This window comes from Monodon monoceros, unplaced genomic scaffold, assembly GCF_005190385.1.
Source record: "Monodon monoceros isolate NGI ecotype Baffin Bay Population unplaced genomic scaffold, NGI_Narwhal_1 Super_Scaffold_7, whole genome shotgun sequence".
NCBI lineage: Eukaryota > Metazoa > Chordata > Mammalia > Artiodactyla > Monodontidae > Monodon > Monodon monoceros.
In genome coordinates, this window is record NW_021703784.1 from 95,826,543 (window position 1) to 95,848,732 (window position 22,190).

General features: G+C 43.5%; 2 protein-coding genes across 15 annotated transcripts in view; one reads left to right on the forward strand and one right to left on the reverse strand.

Annotated features, from left to right (window-relative positions):
• Positions 1-374: 374 nt before the first annotated feature.
• Positions 375-5,568, reverse strand: BTBD18 (BTB domain containing 18). Its single transcript, XM_029207143.1, has 2 exons — positions 5,445-5,568; positions 375-2,386 (listed from the first exon to the last, which is right to left on the reverse strand). Exons 1-2 carry the CDS (start codon positions 5,566-5,568, stop codon positions 375-377), a joined length of 2,136 nt encoding a protein of 711 aa, XP_029062976.1.
• A 7,556-nt stretch (positions 5,569-13,124) lies between these two features.
• Positions 13,125-22,190, forward strand: part of CTNND1 (catenin delta 1) — a 54,050-nt gene continuing 44,984 nt past the window's right edge. For 13 of the 14 annotated variants that reach the window (XM_029207144.1, XM_029207145.1, XM_029207149.1 and 10 more), the window contains exon 1: positions 13,125-13,352. The gene's annotated coding sequence lies outside the window, so the exon portion shown is untranslated. The remainder of the gene's footprint in view (positions 13,353-22,190) is intronic. The other variant, XM_029207153.1, reaches the window with a different exon arrangement.

Consider the following 22,190-nt stretch of genomic DNA (forward strand, 5'->3'; position numbering starts at 1 on the left):
GAACCCCCACCACAGAGGGCTGGTCTTTCTCAGCTCTTCCTGAATCAGTTATTAGATGCCTCTTGACCTGGGAGAACTGGCTTTGGCTGTTGGCTGTTACCTATGACCCACTACAGTTGTGACACACAGTTTATTGTTTCACTTGTCACTAACTGCAAAATAGATTATAAAGAGGTAAGATGGTTCAAGTTCATAATTTTCTACTCATGGAACGATTTTTGCCTGCCTCCAAAAGCCTGGGGAGGGAAGGAGAGCTGGGGGTATATCTGCCTCTTGTGCTAAGAGGACAGGGCATGTGCCAGCCCGCCCGTGTACCTTCTGTTAGCCAACATTTCCCACCCTCCCAGTCCCTCTAACCTGCCCTCCCCACTCCATTACGTTAGTATGTCCACCTCTGTTTCTGACTCTGAGGAAGGGTCGGGCCATACGGAGGGAATACTCATGGGCTCAATCCCCTCTGACATCGAGTCCACCACATCAATCTCTTCCTCTTCAGGGCTAGCAGGAAGTGGATCCAACAACTCAGAGTTGCCATATCCCTCCTTGCTTGCCTCTGGAGTAGGGTATAATACTTCATCCGTAGTTAGGGACACTTCTAGCCCAGTCTCCACCCAGTTTGAACAGGGAGGTGAGAGGTCCCCATAGGACCTTTGGGGAGGGTCATGGGAGTTGATGTGGAAAAGTTTGTCTCTCTGACCATCCAGTGGCTGGGAGCTGGGAATTTCCAGGTCTGGAGTCCAAGAGCCTCCCATTGAAAGCACCTCCCCTTCACTCACCTCAGAGGGCATGACAAGGGGGCTAAAAGGCTCAATTGGCCCTTTGTTCTCACCAGCAGGTTCCTTTTCCAATCCTGTGATTTCCCTGGGCCAGAGCTCCACGTCTGGCAAACACCATTCTTCCCCTTCAATCCAGTTCTTTCCTGTTTCTGTCGGGTGATAACTAGGGGTCCTGCAGCCCTCAGCCCGGGGACTCTCCAGAGACCCTATGGGTGGCTCGATGTCTGAGCCACAGAGCATGAAGTCCAGGATTTCCTCCAGCTCACTAGTGGCAGCAGCACTGGTGATTCGGTACTCCTCAGCCTCACACGGCTGCCCGAGCAGGGCTGTGTCAAATGCATAGGGCTCTCTGCAGTCAATATCCAATCCCGGTTCCTTCCCTATCAGCTCTGGACTGGACCCAAACCCGGACTTCACCACTGGGTTGTCTGGGGAGTGGCCAGCAGACAGCAGAATGTCTTGTAGCCTAGAGTGCATGGGGGAGTCCTCACACAGGTCTATTCTAGCAGATGTCACTTCCTGCTCGTTACCTGAGGACGGTTGAGTCCCTGGAGGCTCTTTTGAGTCTTCAGGTTCTGGGATCTGAGGGCTATCTTGAGAGTTTTTGAGGGGAGGCTCTTGAACTACCTCCCAGCAGGTCCCGTTGACGATCTTGCGAAGCTTCACTCTGCCGACCTGCCCCTCTGCAGGGTCTGAGTTAGGTGCCCTGACCTCAGGGCTCTGCTTCCTGTTCCCACCCGACTTTCCAAGACCAGATTGGCTTGGGGTGCTCTGTAGAGGACTAGTTCGCCCTGTTTTCTGCTTGTCCTCTGGTGCTTCTTTCTTTATACTCTTCTGCCGCCAGAGACGCCGGCCAGGGGCTGGGGGTACTGAGCTGGGTCCACTTAAAAGGCTGGCAGGCTTGGACGTACAGACATCAAGAGACAGCTTTGAGCGGCTCAGCCTGATCTTCCTGGGCAACAGTCGCTTGTCCACAGAGGGGTACAAGCTGGGTGGGGAAAGTGCTGTAGGACCAAGGGCAGGGTAACTTTTGTTCTCTTTAGGTCCCTGACTGTGGCTTGATGGTGAAGAGCCTTTTTCTTGTGGAGTTGGGCAGGCTCTGGCCTTCCTCTTGAGCAGAAGCGTGCCCGACCGGTTCTCTGTGTTCTGTCGGTTGTTCTCCTGGGGCCCCTCCTCCTTCCCCGAGGACTTCAATCTCACTGCCCCAAGAGGACAGGGAGTCTGGGTAACAGGTAGTGGAGTTCGTGGGCGGCAGATGGATGCCACCACCCTGGCAGAGATGGGAGCAGCACTTGGAGGTTGTAGGCACTCCCTGTTCAGTCTTCGACCCTGAGGGGCCTTCACCAACTTCCCACCCTCTAGATGGAGGGATTCTAGCTCAGATACACGGAGTTGCCGGGCAGCAGAAAGCACATCCTGGGCTTCTTCTCGAGATACTTCCATCTCTGAGGTATACAGGAAGTCCACCAGCTTCCTAAGTGTCCTGATCTTCAGGCCCCCCAGCTCGAGCACCACCTTCCGACCCTGAGCTGGCCTCTCCCGCTCCAGGCGCTCTGTGAAGAAGGGGCTGCAGGCCGAAAGGATGCAGCAATGGGCTGGGACTGCCTCACCTGGAGGGAAACCCAAACACTTTTTATCTGTCTCATGCTGACTGGCATGTTCACGGGTTAAGCACAGACATTACTACCTAAATGTGCTGCCTCTTCTCTCAGTTTCCCTCCACATTAGTTGAAGGATAAATTTAGTTCTTCTGCCTGCCTGGAACATTCTGCCATTACCTAGTTAACTCAGTTTTTACCTATTTTAGGCTTTCAGAAAGGCTTCCCCCACCCTACCCCGTCTGGGTTAGGTGCTCTGCAGCTATCGTAGCATTCAGCTATCTGCGCTGTAAGTGTCCATCTCCTTCACTAAACTGTAAGCTCTGTGAGGACAGAGACCGTGTCTGTCTCGCCCACTGAAGTATATAGCCAGTGCTTGACACAAAGTAGGGGATCAAATACTTGCTGAGTAAATGTTTTTGACTCACACAAGAGTTTAAAACTTTCTATAGAAGCTGCTTGTGGTCTAACAGATCATGAGCTCTGGATATGGATGATCAGGGCTCAGTTCTCTCCTGAGCTCTCTTCACTGCCTGGTATCCACTGTCCTGAACAACCTTCTCATTTTATGGGCACTTCATGGGCAATTTCCATCTCTCCAATGGCTTCAGTTACCAAAGGCTTGCTGATGACTCCCAGATTCTACATCTGCCCAGGTATCTTTTCTGAGATATTAAGCATGCCGTAGCCTGCATGACTACATGCAGGTCCCACAAGTACCTCCAATGTAACCTTTCTAGAAAGTGAACTCATCATTCCCCACACTCCAAAACTTCCCAATTTTTACTTCAAAGTAAGATAGCACATTCATCCAGTTGCCCAGGCCTGAAAACCAGAAGTCATATTTGATTCTTTTCTCTTACCCACTGCATCTAGTCAAACATTAAGTTTTTTAAAAAAGCTAATACTTCTTGAGTCCTTATTATGTGCCAGGCGTCTAAGGATTTTAGCAGCATTAATTCATTTAATCTTCACTGCAACCTTGTGGGGTAGCTGTCATTACAGATGAGTAAACTGTGGCATAGTGAAGTAACATGCCCACAATTACAGTTAAGGAGCAGGGACAAGATTTGAACCCAGGGCTACAGTCTATGCTCTTAACTGCAGCAAGTTTTGTAAATTCTCTTGAATAGCTCATAAACTATATATTTCTTTCTATTCTCAGTGCCTTAGTTCAGGCCACCATTCCCTCTCTCCTGGATTCCAAAATAGCCTCCTATCTGGGCTCAATAACAATCTAATAATTCTCATTGCAGCCCCAGTGCTGTTTCTAAAGCAGTTAGGACCTTCTTGAAACCTTTAAATACATTTCTCAGTGTGCTGAGGGTAAGACCAACTTCCTTGGTATGACACTTCAGACCTGCTGATCTCTCTAGCCACACCTCGGATCAATACACTCATAGTCTGTGCTCTAGTCATAATGAACCACTCGCAAATCCCTGGTCACATGTGTACATCTCTGTACATGCTGTTTTCTCTGCCTGGGAAAATCTTACCCATTTCCTCCTACTTCTATGTGTCCTTCACAACTCACCTATGGGGTTATTTATTTATTTATTTTTAACAGTTGATTTTTTTTTAAATTTATTTTTTGGCTGCATTGGGTCTTCGTTGCTGAACGTGGGCTTTTCTCTAGTTGTGGTGAGCCGGGGCTACTCTTCGTTGCGGTGCGCGGGCTTCTCATTGCGGTGGCTTCCCTTGTGAAGCATGGGCTCTAGGCGTACGGGCTTCAGTAGTTGTGGCACGCGGGCTCAGCAGTTGTGGCTTGCGGGCTCTAGAGCACAGGCTCAGTAGTTGTGGTGCATGGGCTTAGTTGCTCCGTGGCATGTGGGATCTTCCCGGACCAGCGCTCGAACCCGTGTCCCCTACATTGGCAGGCAGATTCTTAACCACTGCGCCACCGGGGAAGTCCCCTATGGGGTTATTTCCTCCAAGAAATTGTCCCTAACACCCATCCCCCAACCTACTCAAGTCTGTGAAGGATGCTCCTCTTTTGTGCTCCTGTATCAGCTTATACTCACCCCAATGTTATTATACTGCCCGGTTATCTGGATGCACTGGTTATTTGAACGTCTCCCCTTTACGTGGTTTCCTTACGAGGATGGACTTAACTTCATATATACTATATATATGGCATATATATATATACCTTCATATATACTATATATACTTCATATATACTATATGCCATGCTAGTAAAGTACACCAGGCAGTTGATACTTTTTATGTTTATTTTGAATTAAGGAATGCATCCCAACTCTGCACTTCCTAAGAGAACCAACAGACAAGTCACTTAACTCTCTAGGCCTCAATTCACTCATCTGTACTGCTGGAACCATGTAACATTCCACATCTCACAAGGCTGTTATAAGAATCAAATGAGACACTAAACTGTGCTATATGTACTCTGCAAACTGTAGAGTGTTACACAGTGTTGGCTGTCATAATCCTTTTTGATAAATGAAGAAAGTGAACTGGAAAGAGGTGAAGTTACTTGCTCATTGTTACTGTTAGTAACAAAACTAGGACTTAAACTCGGATTCCTAGTCTTAGGCCTTTTACACTATACCAGGCTCTACCCCAAGCTGACTTAACATTTCAAGTGTAAAGGGAAGGGGTGGAAATAAGCTATATGTTTTTAGGTTTAACAACAAAACAATAAAAGCCATCAATTTGAAGACAAGAAAAAAGGAAAATATGTAAGAGTATCATTTAAGTAAGTATCTAATACTTACATTGTGCTTAGTACATTAAAAGTACTGTTCTAAGTGCTTTATGTATGTTAACTCAACGTTCACAATCATCCCACTATGGTGTATCCATGTTTTACCGAATTTCTGTGCTTACAAAACTTTATAATTAGTTTCATTTTTTAAGAGAAGGGGCATAATCTCACTTTCACTCATTGAAAAATGTACCTGTCCTAGAAACAGCTCTTTACCAAATAGCTTACAGCACTCAAAGGCAATAATTACACACTTGCCTGGTTTTGTCCTTCACTGCTTGGCCCTGAAGTCATTTTATCTTAGTCTATGGTGAGTTTTCAGTTGAGTCCCTACTAGTCTCTTACCTTCTGCCTGCAGAAGGACATCACAGAACACACCACTCTGTTGCTGGTGATGAAGCTGCAGAAAAGCTAGCCGGAGGAACCGGGGATTCCTGTATAGGATTTTGGGACTGGCAGGAGAGGACATGTTGGTCTCTTAAACCTAGGTTTTCATGGATCAGATTCCTGTGGGTGAAATAATACCTTTCAGAAGCACAATTATACCTATATATTTTTTTTTTTGTCTTTGAAATGACAGGGAAATTTTGAAAGTGGGAGACAAAAGCATGAGTTGAGGAACCATAAGCCCAGGAATTGTGCCAAGGGTATCTTAAGAAAGAACATCCTAGTGGTTACAGGTGGGAGCTCAGAAACAGCCTAGGTTTGAATCTCAGCTCTGTTATTTATTAGCTTAGCTGTATCATTTCAGGCAAATGACCTAACTTCTCTGAGTCTTACTTTTCTCATCTAGGAAATGGGAATTATAACAGTCCTGTACTTACCTCGTAAGGCTGTTTTAGAGATTTAATGAGTCCATTTTACCAAACCCAAATTGCTTAGTACTGTGAGTGTCTGGCACGAAACTAGCACTCCAAAAATGGAGTTGTTATTATCCTTAAACCTTCCTCATTCACATTGCCAGAAACTCAACTCCTATGGTGCTCACTACTCATATTCTTCCTGAGCACCACATTTCTGAATTTCATGGGTATATACTTCCCCAATTTAACACATTTTAACAAAACACTATGGAGTATTAAATGACTTCTAGGAAGCCGTACACACCTCCTTTTCTCTGAGCTCACTCTATCACACTAACCAGCAGAGGGTGCACAGTAAAGAAAAGAAGCTGCTGGACTTGGCGGGAAGGTCTCTCACAGCAGTAAGAATATTGCCACCGTGGGTTCGGATGTTCTTGACCGAAGTGAGCCTGACTCCACCTGGAAATGGGCAAAGAATCTGGCCTTTAGGTTTGTCAATCTGGTCAGTTCTCTGGCTAACAATAAAGCAAGGATAATTAAGCGTTCTACCCCTCCCAACACAAGCTGGGTATTCTGGCTTCAGGCTCACTATGTCTCCAGCTTTTTGCACTGAGATCTCCACACTCACTGCACAGCTGGTGCTCCTTCCCTGGCACGCAGTTTTCTGTCAGGTGGCACAGAAGCTCCAAACAGTTCACGTCAAACTATCAGGAAAGAAAAGAGTGGAAAGGTAAATTAAGAAACTGTAGGCTCAGTTCCATCCCAGCCAGATAGATGGGGATATGGAGGATGGCAGCTGTTGCAAGGGCCCAGAGGTAGGCCCTGGGGAAGCTTCCCAATCCACCAGCACTGGGCCTTGTCCCCAGACCCAACCTGGAAGAGCTCTGCGGCAGGAGATGCTCCTGCTGTCCTCTCCGTGCTTGGGTCCTCGGTCCGGCCTGCCTTGCTTCCTCCCAAGGTCCAGGCTTGCGCGGGACGCGGCTGGGGGTGGGGGTGGGGTTTAGCAAAGCTACACAACGTCCTGAGGGTTCTCCCCATCCAGAACCAAGGGAATCGGGGTTGGCGGGGGAAAGCAGGGCTTCAGGGAAGGCCCTGCAAAGCTGGGCGCCTCGGCCCAACTCCTTTGATGAGAGAGCTCTCGGCGCAAAGGTTTCTGGGAATGGAGCGTGGGGATCCCGGAGGCCCTAATTCAAGGCTCACCCAACACCGTCACCTCCGGCCGCACGGGCTTTGCAGCCACTCCCTGGTGCCCTCGTCCTGCCGCAGGCTCGGGGATCCTTATGCACTGGGAAGTGGTGACAGCGAAAGCCTGAGGCCACGCGGCCGGTGCCACACACCTCGCGCCACCTTTCCGCTCACCGCACGTCGCGGCCCCGACGTCCTTCCTCCTCCCCCAGCTCGCGGGCCTACGTCTGCCCGAATACGTTATCCCCATTGGCCGAGGCTCCTCAAAGAGCCAATCACAGGACGAGCACTTTGGGCGGGAGGCTAAGTCTCGAGGGACTTGGAGGCTGCGGGAAAGCGGTAGGGCTGCAAGAGGAAGGGGGAAGGGCCCGCTCGGAAGGAATTCTTCTGGAAGCCAGCCTCGTCCTCTGTACCCGATGAAAACACACGGAAAAGAGGCTCAGGACTCCCAACAGGGCAGGCTCCAAGGTGGTAGAAGGGCATCTGCGGCTTCCCTTTGAGGAGGCTGCGAATGGCCTCGGCCTCACTGAGAGTACCCCAGGCGTAATGGAGGAGAAGGCCTCTGGATGGCTCCAGTCGCACCTTGTCCCCCATGTCTCTCACTAGATGTCTCCTAAGGCCAGGAATGTTCTGGAACAAGGTCCTCGGGCTAGTTTCTGAATTCAAATTTTTCACAGATTCCACTCCAGCCCCGCATCTCGGAGACCTGGTGACCCAGGGGGTGGCAGAACTTTCCGTCTGGAGGGGGTCACTGGTGTTGATTTCCTTCGCACACTTCCCGACTGGAAACAGCTGTTCTTAGGGATGATATCAAAAATTAAAAGGTCTCGAGATTAAACGTTTAGAGAGAATGCCAAGCCACGTTAGAAATCTGGACAGCTGCTCTCTCCCCCGTGCGCGTTAGGACCCGGGTCCCGGCTTCGGGTAGCTGCCTGGTATGTCCAGCGCTGGACAGAGCCGGCTGAATCCAACGCCACTGGGGACAAGGTGTGGTGAATTCGCCCGGAGCAGCCCCCGCAGAGGCCAACTGGAGGCAGGAAGGACGATGTCTGAGAGAAGGGGAACCTGCCCACGGACAAAACGTAGAGGGGTGAGTAGTACAGGGCGCTCAAGTGTATCTTTATTGATATTTTACACCTTTTCAAAAAGGATTTGAGGTGGTTGATTGAAATATGCGGGGTGGGGGTGAATTTCCAAGTCAGGTAATATTTTCCCTAGTTTGAGGCTCCTGCTCTTAAAACGAAGAAAGAAACAAGGAACAGAAGACATTTTTGGTTGCCGTCATATTTTGAAGAGGTAGCAATTCGTGAAAGGACATAAAACTTAGCAGAAGGACAGGTTTTAGATGTTGTCAGCACCCACACACACACACAAAGCGAGCAAGCAAGGAAAAACAGGCAGAACAATACTTGTTCACGCATCTGTTACTGTGGAATCAAGACTAGATTACGCAGGTGCAATACCACTATAGGTGATTCTTTGGGGTTGTAAAGAAAATATAAGTATTACATCTCCTCATGAATATATTATCAGGATTAGATTAATTTTCAAGAGGTACGAGGACACACTTCTTGGTTTTATGTTTTTTTTTTTAATCCAATTTTAGTTACATCTTGTGTTAGTAGATTTTCTAAAGGGAATGATAAATGGCCATCCTACGCAGGGCTTCAAAAATGACAAACTTTGTATGGTAATGTGTTGTCATCAGAGGGTAGAAAAGAGTAAAAATGTTTTGTTTTCCTTTGTATGGCTAGCCAGTGTTTTTTTGGAGTTGGATTTTTAAAAATTTCTGGGCTTCCCTGGTGGCGCAGCGGTTGAGAGTCCGCCTGCCGATGCAGGGGACACGGGTTCGTGCCCCGGTCCTGGAGGTTCTCACATGCCGCGGAGCGGCTGGGCCCGTGAGCCATGGCCGCTGAGCCTGCGCGTCCGGAGCCTGTGCTCTGCAACGGGAGAGGCCACAACGGTAAGAGGTCAGCATACCGCAAAAAAAAAAAAATTTCTTCTCCTTGGCATTTATAGTTTTAGTCTGTTTTAGAAGTAGAGCCATCACAGCACAATGCTCTACCCTACATAATATTTTAACACTTTTTTTTTGCGGTACGCGGGCCTCTCACTGCATCGGCAGGCGGACTCCCAACCGCTGCGCCACCAGGGAAGCCCCCAGCACTTCTTTTTTAAGTATAATTTTATTTCACGGCTCTTCTCTAATCTTTCACCATTCTATGGTATCTTTTCTTTGTGTGTATGTGGTGATGGTTGTTGGTGGAGCAGTTAAACTTTGAGAGCTGTAAGAGTGAGCACTGACTGTAGTCTTCCATGCATAAAAAAAAAACCAAAAAGCAAAAAAGGAAAGAAAAAAAAGCCCCAAACAAAATCAACCCTGTATCTCTGAACACATCCTCAATCCATTGACTTATCTCCATTTTTACTGCTACCGCTGTAGTCAACTCCATATCACTGCAACTTCACCTTCAAACTAATTTCCTTGCTTTCACTCCTGACTCTACCTTTTAAAATTATTATTATTTTTTAAAATTTTTATTTATTTTTGGCTGTGTCGGGTCTTCGTTGCTGCGCACGGGCTTCTCATTGTGGTGGCTCCTCTTGTTGCGGAGCACTGGCTCTCGGTGCGCGGGCTTCAGTAGTTGTGGCTCACGGGCTCAGGAGTTGTGGCTCACAGGCTCTAGAGAGCAGGCTCAGTAGTTGTGGTGCATGGGCTTAGTTGCTCTGCGGCATGTGGGATCTTCCCGGACCAGGGCTTGAACCCCTGTCCCCTGCATTGGCAGGCAGATTCTTAACCACTGTACCACCAGCAAAGTCCTCTTGCCCTTCCTTTAATCCATTTGTCACATAAGCAGCCAGATCTTTTCAAAATGTGGACTGGATTATGTCATTCTGCTGTTTAAAATCCCCTCAGGTTTTCTTCTACCTAAGAATAAAATCAAAACTCCTTTCTCTAACCTATAGAACTCTTCATATTCTGATTCCCACCTATCCCTCCCTCCTCATTTCCAACATGCTCTGCTGGATCCAGTATGTTTCAGCCCCACACTTTAGGGCTTTGGCATTGGTAGTTGCCATTGCTTATATTTTCTCATGGTTGGCTGCTTCTTACCATTCATATTTCAACTTAAATGTCATCTGTCCAGAGGGACTGTCCCTGACATCCAGTCTAGAACAAGCCCCAAGTCATTCTCATCAGTCTGTTTTGATCTCTGCATAATGTTCCATCTGACATCTTATCTGTTAATCTTCTGCAACCCCCCCCCACACCACCCCAACTAGAATGTAAACTTGAGAGCAGGAAACTTGTCTATTTCATTATCCTTGACGTCTGGAAGAGTGGGATGGTGCTCAGAATAACCCAGAAGGAACTAGTCTTTTTTCTGTTCACTGAGTATAAACAGTTTTTCTCTCAGTGAGTATTAATCCTTGTGATTCTTTATTTGGAGATGGCTCTTTGAGATAAATTTAAAATTTAACAACTTTTTCACCACTGACTTAACTTTTTTGACTTGTATATAATTTTATTTTGAATGTTATCTACAAATTCATTAATGTTAAATGGCTTGTCCAGGATTATATAACTAGTAAGCTAACAGACTTCATTCATTTATTCATCTGTTGCTAAATATGAGATACAAGGCTGAGCTCTGGGGATACACCATAAACTAGAAAGACATTTTTTATGCCTTCATGGAGCTTATCTTCTGGTGAGGGAGACAGGAACACACACACACACACATACATACACACGAAAAAAGGAAGGCAAAATACTTGCAAGTTAGTGGTGGTGTGAAGGAAACAAGCCTAATCCATCTCTAGAAAATCATAGCATATTCTAGATAATGGCTCTGATCTAGGAACCAGTGAATCAACAAACATATGTGTTGATTGTTTTCCTTTGACAATCATCTTTGGCTTTTTTTTTTTTCATCTTTGGCTTTTAAACTTGCTATGTAGGACTAGGAATAGATGGAAAGTAGAGGTAGAAGATGTGATAAGGTAACTGGAAAAGACTCTTAGACAATGAGAGTTAAAGGCTGTTTGTTTCTCTGTCAAATGTATTCATTTCCTATTCTATTACAGTTTGTTTAAACCCCATCAGACAAGTGCTGTGATGTCTGTAACGTCTTCCAGCACTTCTGAGAGAAGTCCTTTTTGGCCACATTACACCAAATATGAGGGTATATGAGACAATAGACCAAATATGAGGGGGTGGATAACGATCAGATAAACCTGATTAGAAGGGCACTTTCATCCTGAGGAGGAGCGGAATTCCAGTTTAGAAAGATAAGGAAAGGTCAGATTATGGTTAATAAGTGTTACTTTAATGTATTGGATGAATAGATATGGCATCTTGAAAACAGACGAGGAACTTGGCCTTTATCCCGACCACAGTGTAAGGTAATGGAAAGAGCATGGGCCTTGGAGTCAGACTGATGAGGGGCTCACTCCTTAGCCAGATGAGCTCAGGTTAGTTTCTTAACCTTGCTGAGCCTTGATTTTCTCATCTCTAAACAGTGGTAATACTATCTCCATGGTGGTGTTTGAGAAGTTAGGGACAGTGAGTGCAAAGTGCCCTCACGTGATAGATGCTTCATTTATTCGTTGCTATTATTGGGCAGTGGTGAATCACTGAAAGTTTTTTGGTAGGGTAGATATTGGTAATAATAACTCATTCTTATTGAGTTTGTACTGTATGCCATGCATTATTTTAAGAACCTTATGTGTATTTTAATTCTCACAACAGTCCTGTGAAAGAGATATAGCTATTATCTCCATTTTATAGTTAAGAAACTGAGTCACAGAGAGATTATATAACTTTTACAAGGTCACAAAGTATGTAGTACATTTACTTGATTAAGTATACTTACAGAAGAGAAAGGTTTGAAGCCAGTCAGCCTGACTGCAGAACCTATGCTCTTAACTATTTTAGATTATGAAACTGTTATGAAGATTCATTTGGTAGCAGTTTACAGGATAGATTTTTCAGTAAGAAAGAAAAATTTCAATTTATCAGTATGATTTTCACATAGCTAATCCCCAAATGACCATAAAATACTAGTCTTTGTCAAGCATGTAAAAAAAAATTTTCAATCTCTGTCCTTCATGGCCTAATAGTCTAAGAACATATTAAAGATAACTCTTAATTCAGAAAAAGAATACTTGCTATAATCCTTTATTTAGGTCAAGCATAAACAATGTATGAACTAGACAGTCTTAAGCTCAAAGTTAACAAATAAATTGAATTTTCTAGGTATGAGATTTTCTTTTCCTTACACATGCTCTCGTCTCCTCCAAATATATTGTTTATTGGATATCATTTACTCTCCCCCTCAAACCCACATTATTTTGATTTGGGGACAAATGGGAAGACAGTGATTTTCCTCAACAGCCTAGTGGATTCAGCTTCCTTCTGGTTGAAAGTATAGACACTGAAAATTGTTAACAAGTCCAAGCATTAGGTTTTCTAATTAACTCTAATGCATTTAAACCAAAACAATAAAATTGAGAGTTTACCTCAGATATCCCCTACCGTCCCAATCAACACATTGTAGTCCTGTTTCTAGCATTTCACGCTCCTTCCCTTCCTGTCTTCCTTTGGGGAAATGCTTTGGGGTAGAAAGCAACAAACCAAATAGCAGCAGGCAAATAAAATCAGCTCTTTTTTGCTTCCCCACCCGGAAAGGAAGGAGGGAGCAAGAACCCTACCATCAAAGAGAGCCGAGGTTCTTAGGCATGCCATTCTGAAAACCCCTTATTCCTTCAGCCCCCTTTCCCCGACCCCTCCCAGCTCTGCATAATTCCTCAGAGATCATATAGGTCTCCACTTTAAATATAAATATATATATAAAACTTCCCCCTGTCTTTTTCTCCTCCTCTTGCTCTCCCCCTTTTTTTTTTTTTAATTTCCTATAATAAAGTTTCCTATTGGATAAAATCATCTCCCCGATTTATGCCCGGCTCCTATTGGAAGTTCTCAGGGGCTGACATCACTTAGGAAAGCGAGGGGGTAGGGCTGCCAGATCAGTTTGTCACCACCCAGGCTTCCTAGCCTTTGGCTGGGTGCAACTTCCATTTTAGGTGTTGGATCTGAGAGAAAAAAAAAGAGGGAGAGAGAGAAAGAAGAGCAGGAAAGATCCTGAAAGGAGGAAGAGGTGGCGAAAAATCAACAACCTTGCTGGATTTGTCTTTCTCAGAACATTGACGAAGCCTTGGTTTTCTTTCTTAAAGGACTGGTTTTTAGAAGTCCACATTTGAGGTGTGTGCCTTTTTAAAAAATATGTGCATAGACGGGTAAAGGAGGATAAGCCAAGTTGAATTTTTGTCTTATGGTAACCGAGGGAATTTAAAAACGAGAGGGTCTGTTATGCTGACGGGTAACTTTTAAGCAGTTAATTTTTCTTTCTACTTATTTTGGGGAATTTTGGTATTTTATCATATTTAAAGCAAAGTAAAATATTCAAGACCCAGAAACAAACTTCTGGTCTCTCTAATATAGGGAGATGAATAGATTCAGGGGGGTGAGAGCAATTCCATAAATTTACATTTTGGTGTGTTCTTTGATTTTATGTATTTTTTTTTTCTAGGTTAGGCTAACAAACTTCTGTTTTCAGAGCCCAAACCAAAAGTTGGTTTTTTTGGCATGTTGCGTGTGGGTTGGGAAAGGAATTTGTCCGGGTCGGAAGCTAGTTATACAGATGGTTCTTCATACGTTTCAAAACTTTTTTTCTCCCTTTTATCATTAGATTTGTGGAAGTGGAAAGTTGCAGGGAGCTTTGCAGCTTAAATGGTGATTTTTTTTCCCATAGAGAGTTTGAACGGCCCAGATCGGTTTCAGCCCTGCTGTTCCTGGGTGGATCCTTCTTTTACTTTTCCAGGTGTGGTGGGTAGGAGCCTCATTCTCCTTCTAGACTTAGCCTCCCTGCTTTGCCTTATAAAAGAAAATAAATGGATCCATGGTAACTGAATTGCCATCCCCTTACTTCTAAAACTACCTTTGCTAGCAAAGATTTGTGGAGGTATTGTATGTTCAGTCTGCATATACGATAACGTTTGGTTTATGTGCTTAAAGGAGTAAGGAAATTCTAATCATGCTTTTTAGTTCACCTGAGTAAAGTGGCACATGTGAAAATATTTTCAGCTTTGTGCTCTCTGAAAGGGCCTTGGATTAAAATAAGGTTAGGCTAAGAGTAAAACACTTAACACAAACTTTAGTGTTTAGGATGCAGTTGAGAAAGCACAAGGGGAATTCTTATTTTTAAACCAAACTGAAAGTTGTTTTTTGGAGGTGAGTTTTTTATTTGGTTAATTTGCCGTGAAATCAGAAGTTTTTAAGATCTGAAGGTCCATGACTGCTTTCATATCTTATATTTAATTTTAAGATTTGTTTTTGTTTTGCAAACACATTCTTGTAAAAATACTGATGCCAGATAACCATATAACCAACTCATCAGTGGCTGAAAACTGGATGTTCTCTTCCTTCTCCCTTTGAAAATGCGAATCATTTGAAAATTAAAACTGCAATAGATACTGCCTAATTGTAACAAGATGGGTCTTAATATGTAAGCTGCTCATTAGCTTTAAACTGGTATGTATCTATAATAATCCTCTGATTTTGTACCCCCCACCCCTTAATTCTTTTCAGACTAGAACACTTCCTTGAGTTTCTTTTCCAGACATGAGTATTTCTTGAAAGCTGATTTCATTCTTGTGAGGTTGTGGCTTCAGAGGAAATGGAACTTTGTTCCTTCTTTTGATATAATTTATATGCAAGGGCTACAGTAAGATTTTCATGTCTGGATCTCCTAATTATAGCAAGTGCAGTTAAAAAGAAAGAAAAAGGACAATGTGTACAGTTTGTTGGGCTGTAGTTCTTATTTCATTTCCAGATTTTCAAATGCTCTTTCTGCCTTGACCCCAGCCTAGGGGTTTCTTGGTGGACCTTTGGAGAATTGGTCATGTTGCTACCAGTGTCAGTTTCCCACTCAGCCTTTAGGGGGAGGGATGAGGGAATCTGAAGAAGGAGTACAAAGGCAGTTTGAAAATAGGTTCTGGATGACTGAGTGGTGGTGGTTTGGGTCCAGCTTTAAATGCTGGGCTTTGTGTAGCTGCAGTGAACATCCTAGTTAACTAGTGTCCAGGACTGTTTCACGAACTGAGGCATTGTTTTGACTGGTGTGTACTATTAGAGCCTTTTGGATGATAAGATGGAAGATTTGTCTTTTACCTCACCTCTACTAGTTCTTCCCGGAAATATAATAAGGGGTGTGAATAAGTAAATCTTTTATTTTTTGTTTTGCTCCCCATTTTGGTTTTGGGGTAAAAAAAGACAAGTAAGTGAGAGTTGTGCAGATTTTTCTTTCCTTGTCTGACTCCTATATGCTGTTGGTTTCTTTGTTATATGACTAAGGTATGGTATGTTCCAGGTGGGGGCCTCCTTTGGGTGCTTAGAGCCCTAGTGCCTTTCTTAGGGTTCCAGTTATGGAGAGTTAGAGGGGTTAGAACATGTTCTTTCAGCTAGGATAAAAATGGGGACTATTGGAAATCTTAAAAATAAAAAAAAGCTCCAAGTAATTGCAATTCAGCCTTGAATTGGGTTTATGAGGTAGTTGCTCTCTAGGGATGAGTGAGAGAGGATGGATGCAAATAAATTAAGCACAGATCACTATTCAATTGGAATAGCAAAATGATTAGCTCTGTAATAATTTATTGCTTTCTATTTTGGTACCTGGTGGTCCCTTGTTAATAACTGCCCACCCTCCCTCCCCCACCCCCCTCCTTGTTTTTTTACTGAGTGCTAAGCATTTTGCATAAACTATTGTATTTACTTAATTTCCTACAACAACTTTTTGTTTGTTTGTTTCTTGGTTTATTTTTTGTTTTTTAAGGAATTTGAGCCTCAGAGAAGCTGAGGTTTGCTGAAAATTTCAGTGCTTGTAAGTGACCAAGGCCAGGATTAAACCCTGGTCTGACTAACTACAAAGTTAGTGGACTTAACCACTAAAACACTGCCATTCTCCACAGAGAATAGAAACAAGAGCCAGAACTTAAAATGAGCCCTTGCTAGAGGCTCATCTTGCTGAAGGTCAGTGCTCATTTAGATTTCCAACCCCCTCCGTGTTAGAGTAATGTACGTAAAAAAATCCATTTCCCGTAAAGCCTGTGGGGAGGTGGGGAGTGAGATATGTTAGAATGGATATTATTTCAATCTTTAGAACAGGAGTCTTTCCATATGCACACTACTGCCCTCCTCTAATTTCTTAAACTTACTAGAAATGTCTCAAACTTCATTTGATTATCAGTGAAATTTCTTCTTCCAGAGAATTTTCTGGCATGTGGTTTGGAATGATATTGCCAACTTGCAGGGAGAGGTTTGTAGCAGGTAGTTCAAATAATGTTTATCACACTGTATTAAAATTGTCTATTTATTTTTTGAATTTTTGCATTTTATTTAATTTATTTTTTATACAGCAGGTTCTTAGTAGTTATCTATTTTATACATATTAGTGTATATATTGTCAATCTCAATCTCCCAGTTCATCCCACCCCCCTGCCCCCACTTTCCTCCTTTGGCGTCCCTACATTTGTTCTCTACATCTGTGTCTCTATTAAATTATCTTTTATTTTTGTCTTTCCCTCTGTACTGACCTGCTTGAGTGTAGGTACTGTTTTACCTCTGTATCCTCTTAGCACCTATCTTAGTGTCTGGGATATATTGAGGTGCTTAGTAAGCTTTGGTTAAATAGGCACTATGGGAATCAGTGAGGGACTTTTGTGGGGAAGGCTGAAAGGAAGTTGAAATAGGAAGCAATTCAACAAAGATTAATAAAATTGCAATGTAATTTTGAAACTTTAGTCTGTAGTTTCAACCTTTTACACATCTCCCACCTTCCTTTTTTTTGTTTTTGCGGTACGCGGGCCTCTCACTGTCGTGGCCTCTCCCGTTGCGGAGCACAGGCTCTGGACGCGCAGGCTCAGCGGCCATGGCTCACGGGCCCAGCCGCTCCGCGGCATGTGGGATCTTCCCGGACCGGGGCACGAACCCGTGTCCCCTGCATCGGCAGGAGGACTCTCAACCACTGTGCCACCAGGGAAACCCCACCTTCCATTTTTAAATAAAGTTTCTGGAAATAATTGAAGATTTAAAATTTTAATTTCTCTTTAATCCTGTTTTCTTTCTGGGCAGACGGTACAAATAATAGTGTAAAAAGTAAGGGTCTGGGACTTCCCTGGTGGCACAGTGGTTAAGAATCCGCCTGCCTGTGCAGGGGACATGGGCTCGAGCCCTCTTCCGGGAAGATCCCACACGCCGCGGAGCAACTAAGCCCGTGCGCCACAACTACTTAGCCTGTGCTCTAGAGACCGCAAATCACAACTACTGAGCCTGTGTGTCACAACTACTGAAGCCCACGCGCTTAGAGCCTGTGCTTCACAACAAGAGAAGCCACCGCAGTGAGAAGCCCAAGCACCCCAACAGAGTAGCCCCTGCTCACCGCAACTAGAGAAAGCCCGTGTGCAGCAACGAAGACCAACACAGCCAAAAATAAATCAATAAATAAATTTAAAAAAAAAGAAAAAAGTAAGGGTCCTGGTCAGTTCATTTCATACTATAGGCAGCTGTTAACTTCAACCACTGAAACCTTAAATGCAGCCATTTTCTTGGGGAGAGGAACTCATTACCCAGAACATATTAGGGCAGCAGCAGGGAAATATTGCTTCCAGCCATGTTGGAAGTGAATGGTTTTTATACTTGTTAATAAAAACAAAAAGCTTGGGAACGTAGTTTTTTTTTTTTTTTTCTCGGTACGCGGGCCTCTCACTGTTGTGGCCTCTCCCGTTGCGGAGCACAGGTTCTGGACGCACAGGCCCAGCGGCCATGGCTCAGGGGCCCAGCCGCTCCGCGGCATGTGGGATCTTCCCGGAGTGGGACACAAACCCATGTCCCCTGCATCGGCAGGCGGACTCTCAACCGCTGCGCCACCAGGGAAGCCCGGGAACATAGTTTTGAACATTAGTGCTTCAAAGAAAGTATGTTTGGATATCATTGTACTTTTTTCACTGCTTTCACTGTGAAACTTCAGGAGATTTTGTTCACAAAGTGGGAAGTTTATGAGTTTAAGAACCCAAATTAATTTTCATGGGAAATTTGGAATAATAGTAACAAGAAATTTGCCTAAAGGAACGAGCCATAGGTTATCAGTATGTGATTTCATGTTCTCTTCCCTTGCAAAAGGGGTTAAATGCTTTGAGAAGCTGAAATAGGGATTGCTCTGCCTAAATGCAGCTGCCTCCAAGGTTTGCAATAGAGGGCATTGATATAGCCTGGCAGGGAGATTGTGAAGGCGGGGAAGAAAAACTGTTCTGGTTAGAACTAACAAGTGGGATATAAGGGTATGGATTGATTTGTATTTAGTTATATTGTATAATGTATTTTTAGAAGTAATTTTTTCCCACTAAGTCTACTTGGAATTGCGTGTTATTGATTATTAAATATTAAGTATTGGGAACAGGGCCCACATTTACTATTCTGGCTCAGGGACAGTGTTCCCCATTTTAAGGCCATTTCCTCTCCAGTGAGTTCTTAAGCCTTTCTGGAGTGGTGTGGGCAATTTATTTTATTTTATTTTAATTTATTTATTTATTTTTGGCTGTGCTGGGTCTTCGTTGCTGTGCGCAGGCTTTCTCTAGTTGAGGCGAGCAGGGTCTACTCCTTATTGCAGTGCGTGGGCTTCTCATTGCGGTGGCTTCTCTTGTTACGGAGCATGGGCTCTAGGCGCGTGGGCTTCAGTAGTTGTGGCACGTGGGCTCAGTAGTTGTCGTTCGCGGGCTCTAGAGCACAAGCTCAGTAGTTGTGGCGCATGGGCTTAGTTGCTGCGTGACATGTGGAATCTTCCCGGACGAGGGCTCGAACCCGTGTCCTCTGCACTGGCAGGCGGATTCTTAACCACTGCGCCACCAGGGAAGTCCCGGGGTGGGCAATTTAAATCAGGCATGTAGTGGGAACATTATAAGGATCCATAGTTTTCTTAAAGCCTTCTTTGATGGCTAACAGATAATTTGGGCATCACTTTCACAAAACTTGTGCCATTGTGTGATGATAAAAGAAACTTTAACTTTTTATTTTGAAAACATTTCAAGCTTACAGAAAAGTTGGAAGAGTAGCACAATAACTCCTATATACCTTTCATTCACCTTGACACCAATTGTTAAAATTTTGCCACAAATGCTTAATTATTCTGTATTTTTTGATCAATATGCTGACTAAACAGGGAATTTCCAATCTCAGTGTTCCATAAATGTAGAGAGGCAAGGCAGCTTTGCATGGTTAAGAGCATGGATGCCAGAGCCAGACTGCCTGGGTTCAAATCTTCTACCACTTAACTAGCCAAGTAACCTTGGGAAAATTGTTTAATTGCTCTATGCCTTGATCTTGTTTGTAGAATAAGGACAATAATATTAACCATCTCACAGGATTGTTGTGATGATGCAGTGACTTAATACGTGCAAAATTCATAGGATGTTGCCCAGCTCATGGGAACACCTTGTGTTTGCTATTAGAATGGATACTTTAAGTGAACTCAAACATCATTTGTCTGTTGGACTAAGTTCCTTCTAAGGTGTCTTAAAACCTGAGACTCTATGGTGGATATAGATGCTTATATTACAGAATAAATGGGCATCCTGGATGGATAGGCTAACTTTTTTTCTTTAATGGGGAAAAAAGTGCCTTTAGCAATAGGCAGGTTTGGGGAGTTACATGGGCAGGGTTGTCCAAAATATGAGTGCTAGGGGAATGGATAACCCTTAATAAAGTAAAGTAAGGTGTGAGTGAGGGAGGAGAAGCTGGTGGCAAAGCTTGAATCTCTTGCAGTAATTTCTTAGGAGTCTTGGATACTTTAGGGGAAAAAACAGCAATACAAGTTTCTCCCACCTTTTTGTGTCTACAAGAGACAGAACTCTAGCACCCAAGGATAAACTTCCTTTAATCTTGGCAGAGAGTGGGTTGAAAAAGCTCTCTTTGGGTTTATTATTCTTGACTTTGAACCAGATTCTTTTCCTTGCCGTCTCACTTGTCCAACCAGGATTTTTTAGGATAACGTTAGTTTTGAATGTACAGGAAGCAGTTACGTAGCAATGAAGGCAGTTTTTTTTACTATGTCTTTCTTGAAATAAACCTCCCTTTTTTATGTTCAGGAAACATTTTCTATTTTCAACCTTTATTTAAACTGAGACTTGTAGAAATTTTGAGTTCATCAGTGCTTCCTATGAGAAGTGTGCCTCTAAGAAAAAATGTCTGCTCTTCTATGTGGAAAAGCTAAACTGTGGCCTGTGGGAAATACATATGTGTTAGATGCAGCCTTGCCTGGAAACTTGTGGTTTCTTCCAGCCTAAGATTTTCCTTCTTTTTTTCCTTCCCTCATGCTAAATAACCCATGAAACTAGTGTTCTGAATAGTATTTAAACTTAATTTCTATTGACACTCTGTAGCTTCCTGTCATAACTCCTTCACCCAGCTCTCCATATTTTTTTTAAACCCCCATTTCCCTCTACTGATTCTCCTACATTTTCTTCTTTTCATTTGCCTTCCCCTTTTTATTTGGTGTCTCCCTTTGTCTTTTTGCCTCCCCTGTCTTTTTTCCCCTTAGATTGGTGGTCTTCATGGGCATCACTTTGCCTCACTGACACATAATGTGGAAGAAATTTCTTTTTTTTTCTTAATTTATTTATTCATTCATTTATTTTTGGCTGCGTTGGGTCTTTGTTGCTGAGCGCAGGCTTTCTCTAGTTGTGGCGAGTGGGGGCTACTCTTCGTTGCGGTGCACGGACTTCTCATTGCGGTGGCTTCTGTTGTTGCAGAGCATGGGCTCTAGGCGTGCGGGCTTCAGTAGTTGTGGCACATGGGCTCAATAGTTGTGGCATATGGGCTCAGTAGTTGTGGCGAGTGGGCTCTAGAGCGCAGGCTCAGTAGTTGTGGTGCATGGGCTTAGTTGCTCCACGGCATTTGGGATCTTCCCGGACCAGGGCTCAAACCCGTGTCTCCTGCATTGACAGGCGGATTCTTAACCACTGTGCCACCAGGGAAGTCCTGGAAGAAATTTCTAGTTCTTAAAATAGAATAAATTGTACTCATGTGGTGAAGGTACAAGTATTAGGATACTGCTTTTGGTTTATTTCAATTAGGTCTAGATTAGGATTAAATGTTATGATTCAAGAAGATTGATTTCTTCTAGTAATTAAGATTAGGTTTTATTTTTTCGATTTTCAAATCTCATCCACATTTACTAATTAATTACTCATTTTGGTTCAGTTGACAGTAGAGCAAAAGATACTTAGTTTTCCCAAAGTAAATTGTCAATTTTGTGTGTGCTTCCCATGTTCTATATTGGAATGTGGTCTCATATTGAGAGGTCTCTTTGTGGAGTGAAAAGGTTTTTGTTTTAGGGAGCTTATATTTGAAAAACCAAAATATATTCTGGTGGTTGAGGTTATAAGACATTGTTATAGAAATTAAGTCAACTTCTCGGTACTTTTAGTAAGGCACCTACAGTTCCCATTTCATTGCAAGTGAAGTAAATCTCATTGAAATAAAGTAGCTGGTGTATATTCAGTACACTTTTAAAAATAGAGTGGTCTATTTTAAAGGAGAAATTGGTGCCAATCTGATTTCTTTCCGTTGTTTCTTTGTTGGAATGGGGGAAGTACTGTAACCTCTCTGTTGTTCTCTTCTCTGTTGACTACTTTGTAAACCAGGGCAGAATTGGCCATTTGAATGTCTACCCCGCTGAAGGTCAGCCAAATCTGCAGGTAAGGCTACTGGAGACCCCAATTGATGGGCCTAAGGTCACAATTAGAAAAAATGTGTAGAAAGAAAAATGAAATAATACCGATTTATTTTTCTAAACTTTAACTTTTTGTTTTCATTAAAAAAGTAAAACATCTTCATTCATTCATTCAAAAGAAATTTGAGAGCCTGCTATACACCAAATAGACCTCACAGAGCTTACGTTCTAGTTGGAAGAGATAGATATTAAGTAAGCAAGTAAATATATAGTAAGTCAGAGTGTGATAACACTATTGAGAAAAAAATAAAGCAGAA